General features: G+C 42.1%; 2 protein-coding genes across 3 annotated transcripts; both read right to left on the bottom strand.

The window, feature by feature from the left end:
- Nucleotides 1-355: 355 nt before the first annotated feature.
- On the bottom strand, nt 356-6,645 carry LOC129581373 (doublesex- and mab-3-related transcription factor A2-like). The gene is made up of 3 exons (XM_055472390.1): nt 5,955-6,645; nt 2,565-2,881; nt 356-1,668 (listed from the first exon to the last, which is right to left on the bottom strand). The coding sequence occupies exons 1-3, from the start codon at nt 6,007-6,009 to the stop codon at nt 1,324-1,326; spliced, it is 717 nt and encodes a 238-aa protein (XP_055328365.1). The 5' UTR covers nt 6,010-6,645; the 3' UTR covers nt 356-1,323.
- A 1,388-nt stretch (nt 6,646-8,033) lies between these two features.
- LOC129581372 (putative zinc finger protein 876) lies at nt 8,034-12,575 on the bottom strand. Of its 2 annotated transcripts, none has more exons than XM_055472388.1 (4): nt 12,176-12,575; nt 10,634-10,767; nt 10,325-10,527; nt 8,034-9,392 (listed from the first exon to the last, which is right to left on the bottom strand). In XM_055472388.1, the coding sequence occupies exons 1-4, from the start codon at nt 12,281-12,283 to the stop codon at nt 9,010-9,012; spliced, it is 828 nt and encodes a 275-aa protein (XP_055328363.1). In that variant the 5' UTR covers nt 12,284-12,575; the 3' UTR covers nt 8,034-9,009. The 2 variants fall into 2 exon arrangements, with proteins under 2 accessions (XP_055328363.1, XP_055328364.1); XM_055472389.1 differs by having other exon boundaries at nt 10,697-10,767.
- Between the last annotated feature and the right edge of the window lie 1,963 nt (nt 12,576-14,538).

The following is a 14,538-nucleotide window of genomic DNA, read 5'->3' as shown; positions in this document are numbered from 1 at the left end:
TCTTCTAAAATAAATTCAGATGAATGACCTTTTGGTGGTATATAAATAAAGATGTCTGTATAGCGACTATTAATAAGCCACCAAATAAATTCAAGTATCTTGTAAGTACGTAATATGGAGCATATCTATATTATCAACTGAACGGTATAGCGACTTCCACTGGCCAGAAACGGGCGAAAGAGTTTTTTAAGCAGCGAGTTCCATGCAAATGCAACGGGGAAACGCGATTTGTGTTATGCATACTCTCCCCGATCAGGATAGCATAGAGGAAGTGCTTCTTTTATAAATGCTGTTATGTTCTGGTACTCAGTTTGTACTCGTATTACGATACTTATTAAAGGTACGTTCCATCAACTGAATCAACACAACCATTAAAAATAATGGGCAGAAAGTTAGAAGCAAATATGAAGTATCCTTTCGTAACAAGAAACCACAAACTGCACACACAGCATTGTGCACGTTCAGATCAGGAACTGTCATCCATTTAGGAAAGCGCAATCATTACAAAGATCAGCAACGGAATAGTACGAGTATTACTGGATCGTTCACAGTAAAAATCGTTCATATAGAATTCTACAATTGATGGTGCCATTTGGTAAAGGCAGATTACAGACACTGACGTTTTTTCATTGTACGAATCGCAATATTTATTCCCGCTTGATGTTCCTACTGACACTGTACGGGTTGTCGACAATGGAAAAAGTGTACCCCGGCTGTTCGTTTCTCATGTTTCGGTTTGCTATAGATGGACACAGCAATCTCTCAGATGGGTTACGTCCAGGGAACAAAGCCGGGTGCGAGAAAGGTACATGCGGATACGGTAAGTGCATAGCAAATCCGCTGGCGACCGTTGGATAGACAGCGAACAGGGATGACATAACGGTGGAAAACTGGGTTGATCGAACTAACTCTTCAGGGCGAACCAAGGCCCAATGAGTATTCACCATTGGGTTTGTGTGATAGTCACCCATCCAAGCCGGCTTTACAAGGTTCATTCCCGTGGTGTCATGAAGCGTGGGGATTTTGTAAACATCGCGATAGCCACTGGTTTTGTCAGAGTCGGATTGACTGTTGGCGTCAGCAGCGCTTGACGGATGCGGAGTTTTTTGCTCATACGGTACCGTCGTACTTCCCCGCTTGGAAAACATGTACTGCAGCGTTTTGAACAAATTTCCATGATGTCTGTTGTAAGCGTCCAGTAAATGGTCGTTGTTGTAATTTGGAAATATTTGCTTAAGTATTTGCACGTTTTCATCTGTTCTAGATTCCTGATTTCCATTTCCCGGGCGATTTTCTAAATGACTGTCGTAAGCTGTACGCCGGTCAATCTTTGCGTGTTTTATGACACTTTGCTGTCCAGGCAGTCGAGAGGCCATGGTTGCATCGTTCCGTGCGAAGTCTTCGTTTACTGGTGACGAAATGGAACTTTTGAACATTTTCATCAGGTGCCGCGCTGCTGTGGATTGAAACCGATGAGTGCGGTCGTCGAGATAATGGAGTGTGGCATAACTCTGATTCCGGTAGGCTCTCCAGTGACGAAGAGGCCCGGCGGGAATGGCTGGGAAAAATTGGCCCTGGTGGGATGTAACCCAAATTATCATCCGTTACGGCTGCGCGCAGCCCAATCGCTACAGCTTCTTCGGTGGACTGGCGACGCTTCAGTGCAACCTACATTGAAATACAACCTGATAAATCGGTAAAAATCACCTGCAAAACGTGACGGACAAAGGTAGTTCCGCCGTATTCGGCATGGTTTTATTGCTATACCGACCAAGGTGGCCAGCCAAAATGCCCATAAAAAATTTGTACAATGCAAATTAAATTCTACGATTGCGAACAACGCCAGCGTGAAACACTTTTTTACACTTACGAAAACTTACTTTAATACTACTAGTAGTAGTTCCCAAATAAGATGATTGCTACTGCATGTTGGCTCAACTTGCAGTTGGCTGTATTAAACGTCGGGAACTCACACTGTACACGATACAGCTAGCCTACAGCCTCCAGGTGCTAGCCACCTGTATGTAGTTGACGCATTTCGAAAGAACCAGCCGTTTTAGCAATTCCAAAGTACTGCTGACTTTCGGGGTTCAGTTGCCTGGGGGATTGGTGTAAGTTTTGTGCGGGCAAACCAAATCATTGTTAAAATTCATGCATTTACAATCAGTAATAATAATTTGCATACAATGTGATATCGTTCAGATTAAAACCAAATTTTTACTGGTGCCTTATACAGCGGCTATCGTTGAATTATGCGTACGAGTGCACGCCAACCAGTTTTTTCCAGGTGTTTTCTGGATTATTGGAAAGATTTGGAAGTAGCCATCGCGAAGCTGTCTGCATGGCAAGAACAAATCCGTGTTCGCACAAGCAGAGCGTACAATATATATGTGCAAGCTAACCTAACCATACAGACAATGAACATGTTTGCGGTCGCTACGTATACTCATGAACTCAATACTCACTATTATGATCAGATTCTACAACTGCCTTAATTTCTTAATTGTAGCCTGTTGGCGAAGGCTCTTGATAATAATTTCAAGATTTCCTTTATTGTCAAATACTTGTGCAGCCATCACGCGCTGTCGCTCCATGATGAGGATGCACTTGTCACACGTGCATTCCTTATAGGGGCAGCTCTTCTTGTGCCCCTTCAGCCACGCTATTTCGTCGTGGTTGCGGCATCTTGCGCATTTGGGTTTCCGTGCTCCGTGGTCAGTCAGTGGATGGGGAGACAAACATAGTGTGCTTGGCTTTTTCATGTCACTGATTGTCTCAGCAGCCTCATCCTGGAATCCAGACCGCCGGCGTTCGAATTCCGACAGGGTGCGGTCATTACTGGTTTCTAACAGGGTTCGTGACACACACTCTAGGTGCGTTTCTGCAAGATCGCGATGGGTTAAGTGCTATCACGACTAGTACTTAAAAACATTTAATAATTAGCATTACATAAGATGGAGGTCAACCGCAACAACAATTATTATACAAAGTTCGACTGTACCGAATAAGAAATGATAGCCGACTACTACAGATATATAGCCATGTGAAACCGTAGGCCATGATTTCTCGTTTAGTTTTCTGTGTAAGAACACTCTGACGCTAGCAGCTCGTCTTACGGTAGCATCAGCTCGAGAGCTTAATGGGCACGAGCTGTTATGGTTATGCGTTGCCCGATACTATCTAGACTGTTCTTATTTATGATATGGCTCTTTTTGGCCTTAGAATATTAATTTTGCCATAGGTGTATTATTTTGATACGGTCCATTAGTACGGCTTTGCCGTTTATTAGATCAAGAAATTACGAACCAAGAGTAAAGTGCAATTTCCAAATTATAGCAAAAATGGCCAATTTGTTATGAGATAAGCGATTGTCTGTGTTACAGTTAGTGTCGTGTAAACGTCGGTTTGCTTTTTAATGCCACACTATCTGAATTACATGTTATACATTAAATATCATAGATGCGTTTATGGGATATTCTACCGGACTTCGTTAGTTTTCTGTGAGTACATATTGATTGTTGCAGTCCGTGCGAATATGATGAGCACACAGTTCATCATGATGCACGTAAACAGGTGTTTTCAAAATTACGAGTACACAAACCTAGCAAAAGAGAATTCACCTGTGAAAGAAGTATACGTAGGCAGATAACTGGCGGTTAATAAAATTATAGATAGTTGAGTACGCTACTTTTCACGTACGTAACCTGTAGCTACAGAAGTATAGATTTTCTTCCTGCAGAGATCTGTCCTTGTTTAACAATGCAAACAGGCTTGTTTTATCGACTCAAAGCTAACCCAAGGCGTATCTGGCTGAGCCTGTTTTCGGCTAAATATTCTGTTTAATTTTATTAATAAGATTTAACGGCGAAGCTTAAATATTCGTATTGACTACTCATTTAATCACTCATCCGATGTATGCCTTTAAGGTCACATTTCAGTCCTTCTGAGCTCTAACTGAACGCTACGAAATCTCGTTCAAGTTCATTGCACGAGAAACAGTAAAGCAACAAAACCCTATACTTTTGTGGGTTTTTCTCAAAATATAGCGGCATGTCTGCATTTATAAGATATTAAGGTAAGTAATTCCCGAAGATCGCCGCCGGCATTAGAGTATGTGCCGGCTCCATTGCTATTAGTGGAGCCGAGTATACCTATCGATATCGGTACAGGCTTTTTTGTGATGGTGTCCAACCAGACCTCTTTTAAAACAAAATGCATGTTGGACCCTTTTGGACTATGCTGAGTGTACCTGCCAAGGGTTTTGTTTTCTACGAGACGGCCGATCATGCTATAAATATGTTTCCTTGATTCATAATACAAACATTAAATTGACCGCTGAGATAAAATTCAATAAACCTAGAAGCCATAGGGCTGATGCACCGCAAAAAAAATTTAAGTAGTGCTAGTCGCTTAGTCCTTTTGAAATTACTAGTAACTAAAAAACCGTAGATATAAGGACTATCCTTTGCTGGAGAAATTTTTATAAGTTCCAAAAAACCAGTAAGAGCGAGTCGCATTGCGACAAAATTCTGGACCGTAACATCTCGTGGCTGCGACGTGATGTCAAAAAGGAAATGTGTACAACGAACTGCGACGTTTAAGCGTGTTCTGCTCTGTTTAGTGCCGATATGGTACAGCAGAACAGGCCTTCTCGATTAGAATCCACTTTAATATGCATTGAAGTTCATAGCATCAAAAGAGGGACCCGCCGCAACGAGAAGTCAGCCGGTACAGTATATGGTGCCAAATCCGTGTATTTCCAGCAGCACGCTAAATGGAAACCTTCTCTTTCGCGCGCTCCAATACATTTTTTCATTGTTTGACGTCATTTGTATCCAGATGATTTGTGGACATTAGCTGGAAAATCAATTTGCGCGCGCACCATTCGGTTGCGGATTTGTGGCATGGGTGAAAATGAGTTCTAAAATTTTGAACGGAAAAAGACGCCGCAGAAGTCTCATTATAAGCGCTACTAGCTATCGATAACTTTTTATTTGAAATAAATTTAAGATTAATTGAAAACATTTTAAAATTTTGGAAGACTTTGACAATCTTGTTCGACGGTAGTAAAAACGTTCCTCAAGTCTATGTGCATTTACGTGCGAAATTTGAAGACGATCGGTCTATAATTAGATTTTGTACTCGTATACAAAGGTTTTTTGAATCGTATTTCACCCATAGCTCCCCAACCGGATATTGGAAGGCACAATCGGTTTTCGCAATACTGTACACAAATCATTGGCGATTATGTCATAAAACAGTGCGGAAAGTGTTTTGGAATGTGCGAAAATGCAAGTTCCCGTGCACGTCCTCGCATTTGGTGTCATGTACCGGTCTGTCCATCAAGTATCATTTGGCTAGTCCGGCTAAAATGATTGACAGGCACTATCAGCGTACCACGGCTACTCAAAGTAAAAGAGCGCTGTCGGCAGCCCTTTGTGCAGTGTGTACTGGTCTTTATACACTGGTCAAAATACATAACTCTTTCACTTGTCAATGTTAATTTACAAAACTGATATTGAGTTATATATCGCTAGACGTTTTTCCGAACAAAATGTAATACGAGGAGTCTGCCCTTTTGCTATATCATCGGGTATCTCCAGCAGCTATATCATCGGTAATGTTAATTAATTTTGGTACTATGACTGCAACTGCATTATTATTGATATGTTCATACATTACAAGTGGACTGTATAGGAAATGGCAAAACCGAATACGGTACGTGGGGCGTCTAGCAGCCAGATCTTGATAAAATCTGCCGTTTAACATGCAGTTACATACTCAGTAGAGTATACGATTTTTAGTAGGTATAGTAGGTACGATATATTTTTGTTATTACTCCAGCTTTTAATTAAAAAGCTGCCCAGCCAAAGAACAGACATTCGAAATTCGAATATGAATTGAATTCAAACTGCAGTCCTGCACTCATGCGGATTAGTACAGCTTCGGCTTACCTGAATTATAAGCGGTTCTGTGTGCTTCTATGCTACCCGATCCGCTAAGAAACATAATGCCGACGGCTCTTCGATTTTGAACAGTGAGTAGTAACGCCGGCTCCAGTCGAAGAACGGAAGCTTTCGGTATTCGGAATTTCGGAGCGTACTGAACAGGAAGCCGAGCGGGCGGTAGCAACCAAAATTTGTATTTTTTTACTACAAATATTTTTCGGTAGTGGCGATGCGTTTGAGCAAACAAACGACAAACAAATTCGTTATGGGAAACGCGTTTTGTGTTTTGATATTGCAATCAGGTGGCAATTGCTGATTTATGGCAGCAAGGCAGTAAAAGTCATAAATTAATGCCAAGCTAGCCAAGCGAATGGCTTAGCACGATGAATGCGTGTGACTGCAATAATGCAACTGTCACCAGAAGCCCAACACTTGACAGTAATCTGACCGACAGACAGTTCGAACGAAAACGGAAAACGTATTGGTAAAGGAGGATACAGTTAAATATTATCATGTTTTGCAACGAGTGAAGGGGTTTTGCTGCGATGCATATATAGGCGTTGTGTTGGTGACAGCTGACAATAGATAGTGAACAGTAGAACGACAAATGTTGCTTTACTCATGAAAACACATTTCCGGAGCAGGTTCGTAGGTATTCACTCCTATACTGTATCAGACTAGATAAAAGTACTAGTCGTAAAAATTTCGTATGCAGTTGTCAGAATTCCTAATCAAATATCGCGGCAATATTATTGCTGCGTCTCTGTAATCGAGGTTCACCGGTATCGGCGCTGTGGCCACGTAGCTCAATGCAGGTGTGACTGTGCACACGCGGCGTCTGCGTTGTCGCGCCAACAAGCAGCTTGTCTAGTCAGGTTCATCGTCGACAATTTTTATAGAAAGGGTTCGTCAGGAAACATTTGTCTCAGGTATTTGACGATTAAAGGACGATAAGCACCAGCATGTGATACATTAGCGACCAAAAACAAATATTAGCGATATCTCGATTGTTTACCCAAAACATATGTCTTAAGCGGCTGAAAAATTAAGTAATCCTTGCTGAATAGTATGAAAAAGATTATGAAATGTTAAATTAGAAAGCAAAACTCAAAAATATTCAAATGGTAAAAGTAATAATTCGTGCACGCAGCCAAAACCCATGGCGACTTGCCGTGCATGCAGCCGTTAGATAAACTTTTTATCTACTGTCCCAGATGCAAGACTTAAGTACAATACTAATACTGTACAATCCCAAAAGCGGAAAAGGCCCAAACGGTGTTATCCTGGCTCTTGTGCGAGACGGCCAGTATGTGGTGTGGGATGCTACGTCCTCCTGTATGGGGGCGTCTTCTTATGTGAACCGTTCAGCAGCACGCGGGTTCATATTGTATCGCTGAATTTCATAAACCAAACCACTACCGTTTGTTACACCGCCATATTTCTTCTTCCTGTTGTATGCGAAACCCTTGGAATACTGAGCTAACTTACGAGGGAACTTTTCAAGTTTCCAGGTTGTAAAAATTTTGAAAGGACCGGTGAAGTGCGTTCGAGTTGGTTTTCGAAACAGAGCTTCGGCACTGCCATTGTTCGTGGTAACGAGGCGGCAGTTTTGGGCATTATGCCACGTGTTAAACCGTATGATAACGTTAATGACGGTATTGGTTGTTTTGGTACTACTTCCTAACTTAATTTTGGAGCAGTGGTGTCTGGTTATTGCCGTGGTAATAATCAAATGAAGTAAAAATATCATATACTACATGTAATTATAAACAATTGCATACTACAAATACGATGCCGGTGACCGGCAAAACAAATGTCGACCCACTTCAAAAACTACACCGAAAAAACTTGATTGGTTCAAACGGTCATCTGCATTAACCCGCATGCAAGCATTACTAATAGTACAACCAAAAATGCCATGATTTCTTAGTTTTCACTCAGATATAGTGGTGCTTAAAATTTCGTACATACTCTTCCCGGTTTTTGCGCTGGAGCCTGTCGGTTGCGAAATGCGGATAGCTTTCGCTTTTGAAAGTACGGACGTTTTACAGTCGCATAAATATTGTGCAAAATTTGACAGTGATTCTCGCACCAAGCACATACAATAACGATTTCGAATGCCATTTGGGTGACACTCTGGCAAAAAAACCATGGCAGTATAGAAGCTTGAAAAAAATATATATATCAAAAACTACATTTTACAACTAAATCATCAATAAAATGACACAACATGCAACAATTCCATTGCTAACAGGAATGCAAAATGCCAACAATAAGAACAAATGACAAAGTTCTGAACTGCTGATACGAAACAAACTACTCGTAGAAGCTTAAGTACAAAACATTGAGGATCCATTTATATCACAGTCCAACAATCCAAAAGAAGCCGTGTAGCTTCTTAACCTTCTGAGCTTTTCCAACTATCCTCCTCATACATAAAATTCAGCCTAAGATCTACGGGTAGCGTACAGACTACAGAATAGCCATGCACTCGTTTTACAGCATACCGTAAGTATATGAATCGATTCATTCGAAGCGAGAAGTTTGTGGGACAATCGTACGACAAGAGTTGAATTTTTTCGATGCAACCGCTGCGTATTAGGAATTTAGGAGCTGACTGTGCCCGGCAAACTGTATGACAGGCAGGGCAGTTACCGCACACCGAGCTTCCGCTCATTCGATACGGTGGAATCTGTTGCCACGCTCCCATTCGGACCGCGGCAGAAATCGTCCAGGTGCTTCAAAAACTTTGAGCTCCGGCATCTCCCAGTCCACCGGATCCCACATATTCATCCCATAATGCCCGCTGTAAGCAGGCCCGTTGTAATTCTGTGTTGGGTAAGCAGTGCCTGGACGAGCTACATCGTTAGCATCCACTTCCATTTTTACAAAACTATCAAACACTTCTCCACCACTTCCATTCAAAAATGACTCCAGCGAGGCATCAGTGCTGCTTAAACCCAAATACTGATCCAGGCGATCCAGTTCAGCGGCACTCAGACTTTGGATCATGTTCTGCAGCAGCTGGTCTTCGGTGTCGTCCTCGTCGAGTTCCTCCATCTTAATGACAAATGGACTGTCCGGGCCCCGCCGTGGATGAGCCGGTTGTTGATACACAGTCACTGTTGGCGCTGGGCGAAGCCACTGTTGTCGGGAAGATAGCCGAACAGCCGGATACGTGAGCGAGTGGTGAGCTGAATTTGGCCGAACGGACGCGGAAGCTGGATGCCAGTCCGCTGTGTGCGGAGCGGATGTGGCGCTTCAGGCTGGACTGTTTGGTGAACGTCTTCCGGCAGTGTTCGTGTGGGCAGCTGTACGGTCGGATGCCCTGATGGGCGTTCTCGTGAAATTTCAGTGACTCACCGCGCGTGAATCGTTTCTCACAGAGCAAGCATTTGTAAGGCTTTTCTCCCGTATGCTGACGGATGTGCCGGTCGCGTACACCTGCAAAACAATGCATGTGTGAAACTGGTTGGATTCCGCAGATTAGGCTAGACGGATGAATGATAACTCGCCTGACCGCTGACGTCATATGGGGTTTGCGTCCTACGCCGAAATAAGTAGTCGCAACCGCCCCCCACAAGAACATAATGGTTTTAAGGAATTGTAAACCGCTAAAGATTACTGTCGTAATGGCTCGAAAGTCGAAAGGTAATGCAAGTGCCAGGAAGTAAACGAGCAGAAACATCGGTAGCTGGGAAAATAATGCGCCAGGCCCGTTGCTTCCGGGTTAATATTTATAGTAGGTGTCAGATTAGCCGACTTGAAACTATAAACTAATAGTTCGAATCCGTTCACATCCTGTCTCTCAGCCTCAGTGCCCTTTTCGACGGTTACTACCGGCTGAATATAAAATGAACGACCGTAAATGCGCGTTATGTGATTTACGATTTACTACGGAAGCGCGACGAAAAGCAGTTGCAAACGATATAAAAAAGTTATCTAAAATTTGAATTTCAGTATTCGTTCACTATAGCACGGCCCTTGCCACATGCACGCTGGTCAATGGTACTGCTGTAACAGTCGGAATTTTCCCAAATTGTCTAATATAACGCTAAAATTAATGCAACCAAGTTTGAATTGCGTAACCTCTAGATCTAGAGTAGTGTGCGAGCACGTATTAAGCACAGTTATCAGTGCTAGCATACGCGTTGTGACAAATAACAGCGATAAATTGTAGCGAAGTGCCCTGGCTATGCAAATAAATGATAGAAATCTGTAGACTTGTTGTAGGATTTGTGGCTATAAGGCCATCAATAAAAAATGGTACCGAAGTATTTGATATGCAAACGGAGAATTTTTGTAATATGTCAAAGTAATCAATCGGCAGTAATAAAGTCACAACAAAACTTCTACTCAGTAAAACGAGAACTGACCTTTGCAGCTAAAATTCTGTTGGCAATACGGGCATTGGTAATCCTTGCGATTCGAATGGGTCTTTTCGTGAGTTCGCAAATGTGCCGACTGAGTGAAGGCCTTGCCACAGATTTTGCATAACCAGTCGCGACGTCCGGTGTGGTAATTGATGTGTGCTTTCAGGACGTTCGTTTGCGTGAAACGTTTCGGACATATTGGGCAACTGTGATAAATAGTGCGGAAATGACGCGATTTTTATTCTATATTTCGCATATGTTAATATTTCAATTACATAGACTGAAAGCACACTTGTATTATTATTGTCTTACGCATATGGTTTATAGCCAGTGTGGATGCGATTGTGTATCTTTAGGCTTTTCTTACTGGCATACAATTTGGAGCATGTGCCACATTGAACCTTGTCTGCGTCCTGCCGGTAGTACCAGTTGCACGCTTCAGGTTCCTGAAACACAAAAAAAGTACGGATTTTCGTGTGCAATTAAACTCAGTTCACTCCGCGATCAGAATTTATTGTACGATATTCTGTTGCATTGTTATGATGAATCTTCCCAGTGGTTTGTGAAAGATTTCGAAGTAGCAATTTAACTGCAATGCAGAGCCGGATGCGGTATTGTTATCTGCTGCGATAACCTTGCCGATGCAAAGATCAGTATTTCACAATCTGAAGCTGCCTAATCAGGGACATAGGTACTCGTATATCGATTGCTGCTAGTGTTTTCGATGGACTCGCTCGTGATTAGCGCGGTAGACGACTTTTGCAACCTTTCGTCTGGGCAAGCAACTCAAAAGCGTCTCGTCAGCAAATGTCTGTCTGTACGATTTCAATAAGGCATTTGAGCGCGTCCTAGAACCAGTAAGTGTTATGTTTCGATAGGCAGTAACGCGCAGTAGCGTTACATAATGGTCTCACTTCGAGACCAAGCCTGATCGCAATGTAAACAAGTGCGCAGTTCAGTGCAGGTCACGGTTGTTCACATTTTAATGAATAGGCCTTTGCGAAATTTCTGCAGCGCGATTAATAAAAAACCATTTTTATGTTGTACTGGGCAAAGCTACCGGGGTCAGACTAAACCAACTGGCCACTGTTAATCTAATTATCTGCAATGCAAAACTTTTATGCTGCAGTTGTAATGCAGAAACCTACAAGTCCCATAGTTTTTAGCAAATGCCAGTGGTTGCGCCGTGCATGAAGTTTGGAGATGCTATTCGTGTAAGTACCGGTGTAGGTAAAGCATCCTTCGTTAGAGTAAATATTTTACTGTTGCATTTATAAACTTAAACTAACTGCACTGTCTACAGCGGCCAGTGCAGTTAGATTATGGTTGATATAGCTATATGATAATCAAGTAAATTGCAGAAATTAATAAGGAACAGAAGCTCTGTCGAGCAAAACGTCCGCGTACAGCTAGTTCATTCATTCATTCATTCATTCACGTATCAGAAGCAGACAACCCGGCAAACGGGACTTCTATGTCTGGTCGGTAACAAAAACAGCTAAATATTATCGAGGAGATTATTATTAAAACAGATCAACAGTTTCCAGAGAATATAGATATAACATGCTTTGAGATAGTGCACCGCAGACATCGAAGAAAGGAAAGCACATACAAGTTTTTCTCTCAAAATTAGGAAACTTTTAAATGTTCCGTTATACTTGTGTTTACTTCAATTGTGTGGTTGCACTGGTTCACAGAACCATACGTTTAATATGGCAGTATCGCAGATCAGTTGTACGTATTTGGCTACTTTATATCATATCTATTATTCTTTCAGCGTGATACCATTTGCGAATCAGTGTGTTTGTACTTACGCAGTTGTAAAGATGGATACCGCTTCTGCGGGATGCCTACCTGCTTGACGTCCATCGCATTCCGCGCAGCAAAGCCCTGTGCCCATTTTGAAGCAACACCACTACCGTCGGCAATCCACAATGGAATATTATGTTGAAAAGAAAACATGGCGAAAATCGTAACTGTGTCACTTGCACTGCCGCATGAAAGAAGTTCAAGATAACGTTTAGAGAAGGCCCCATCAATCTGTTAGCGCGCAATCACAGACACCAGGGTTGCGTTGCTTGTAATGCATATTGCATGGCTTTCTTAACTTCGTACTAACTACCAACCGGAGTAATAATTTTTCTGTCTGGTGCACAATGCACAAATATATATGCTAAAAAAGCTCCAAATGGAAAGTTAATCATAATGCCTGGATATTCAGATGTCTGCTGTCGAACAGCTTATGGCAATATCAGCCGATTACACCATTTCAGAAATATGCAAGCAAGTATTGTACTTACTAGACTTATAGTACTTACTTCGTACGCAAACATTTTCTCCAAACTGCCGGTATTTTATTTCAGCTATCGGCCTATCATTCGTCGAACACGAAATGTTGCGCTGTACGTACCATATACCCCGTACACGTAGACTTCAGTTAAGAGCTGGCCAAGTGAAGCGTTGCCCACTTCAGGTGATGGCCTTACCGGAAAGTAAATGGCCTGGTTGTACAGCGTAGCCGCTTAAGGCTCGCCGAAAAACGTGAGTCGTCAGCTTCAACTGCATACTCGTGCTGTTAAAACTGTGGTAGTTACAGCTGCCAAGTGTATTATTTTGGCAATTTGCTGTGCTCGTTTGAGCGGCCGTTTTGTGTTGGTTTTTCTTCTGGCCCAAGCCTTACCGGGAAGCTTTTGGATTGTACACGCACTAAATGAAAACACGGAAGCATGTTTCGCAGACAAACACAGTCAGACGAAAGCGTCCCCTTTCGCTCCGAAGAACGTTCGTGTTACAAGTGGCCAGTATTTATTTTAAGTCACATATTAAAGCCTTTAATTTTATTATTATATCGATGTACAATGTACAGGTTCGATAACGGTTTTGTGCTTTTCATTCTATAATTACCTACGGATATTGTCTGTAAGTGTAAGTATTTTTAATTCATCGGTACTAAACTGCGACGTTGTCGTATTGCACCTGTGAATATAAACTATGTATAAAGGGTTGAAGTGGCAAGGCAGATCAAAACTTTCTGCTTGGAAGCACCGTTTGAGACAGTTTGGTTAGTTAATTTCAAAAATTTTAAAACAAATATTACAATTTATTTTAGCAGGCGATCTATGAGCTCGGCTGATGCATGCATTGCAAACTTTTGCATTGTACAACGGTGAATGAACGTCGTTCGGAGAGCAGAAGATCCCATTTCGGCACTGAAGCGTCATCGGCGGGGACACAGTCTTCTGCACAGTGCTGCAAGGGCCATGTCCCCATGGGGTTCTATACATACAGTACAGTAGGTTTTTGACCTAAGGCACTGGATTGCCGATTTTTGAATCGGCAACCCAGATCAGTCGGTAATCCCAACTGTCACACGAGAAGGGAGCAGACGCTGGCCGTTATAGCCGATTGTGCAACTGGTCCAGTCTGGCGTTTACTCAAATTTACAGTCCATTGTATTTATTATCCTTTAACCAAATCTTGGAAGCGAGTGTAGTCAAAATGGTACCTGGATGTCTAATTGTTTATTGCCGACAAAACAACTATTCAGTGTGTTTTTGACTGCGTAAAAGTAGTGCGAAGGGTGCGACGTCAGCGTACGGCGCAGCTGCTATTTCTATTTCCGGCTCTTGCAACGGCAAGCTGCAGATTCCTTGAAACGAGTCATCTTCTCCCTTCTTGATATAAACCTCTCTCGACTTTCCACAAAGCTGACAGAACTCTTTACTATAAACTAAGATAATCTGAACATATATTGTTATGTCAGCTTATGAGCTCTCCTATTTTCGCTTTTACACCGTTGGCCTACTATAGCGCATATATAATCTGAAGTTTTCTCTCAAACCAGATTATAAACAAGGATGTTGCTTCCGCTTTTGCTAGTGCCCACATTAGGACAAATTGCCACCGTACTAACATAAACCTTTTTTGGTTGTGTACCGTTGAAGTTTCACTGCTTCATTGTATGAAACGGCAACTTCAATATTTTAAAGGACTAATTTTAAGAAACGGCAGCGATGTTCAATAAATACCTTCGGCATTTTTCGGAATTATACCTTATTGCAAATAGTTATGTTACATGCAAATGATTAAACAACGATTGCCGTTGTTGGCAAGGACAAACAAGTTAGAGGTAATCACTAATCACCAGACTGACTACCTTTATGCATTTTGCATTGTCGCTCAAATTTTACAAGCATGCAAATCGTCGCTATTGGGCA

The sequence above is a fragment of the Paramacrobiotus metropolitanus genome, unplaced genomic scaffold (genome assembly GCF_019649055.1).
Source record: "Paramacrobiotus metropolitanus isolate TYO unplaced genomic scaffold, Prichtersi_v1.0 Parri_scaffold0000005, whole genome shotgun sequence".
Classification (NCBI taxonomy): Eukaryota; Metazoa; Tardigrada; class Eutardigrada; order Parachela; family Macrobiotidae; genus Paramacrobiotus; species Paramacrobiotus metropolitanus.
This window is presented reverse-complemented; position numbering and strand designations above follow the sequence as displayed.

What these genes read in the sequence shown, in the direction of transcription:
- LOC129581372 (XM_055472388.1), bottom strand. Translation starts at nt 12,283, where the DNA reads ATGTTTTCTTTTCAACATAATATTCCATTGTGGATTGCCGACGGTAGT. An exon ending in ATGCGATGGACGTCAAGCAG is followed by an intron (nt 10,768 to 12,175) that starts GTAGGCATCCCG and finishes TTTGTGTTTCAG; the next exon opens with GAACCTGAAGCGTGCAACTG. An exon ending in ACAGAATTTTAGCTGCAAAG is followed by an intron (nt 9,393 to 10,324) that starts GTCAGTTCTCGT and finishes ATTGTTTTGCAG; the next exon opens with GTGTACGCGACCGGCACATC.
- LOC129581373 (XM_055472390.1), bottom strand. Translation starts at nt 6,009, where the DNA reads ATGTTTCTTAGCGGATCGGGTAGCATAGAAGCACACAGAACCGCTTAT. An exon ending in CAGAACCGCTTATAATTCAG is followed by an intron (nt 2,882 to 5,954) that starts GTAAGCCGAAGC and finishes GCGATCTTGCAG; the next exon opens with AAACGCACCTAGAGTGTGTG. An exon ending in AGCGCGTGATGGCTGCACAA is followed by an intron (nt 1,669 to 2,564) that starts GTATTTGACAAT and finishes ATTTCAATGTAG; the next exon opens with GTTGCACTGAAGCGTCGCCA.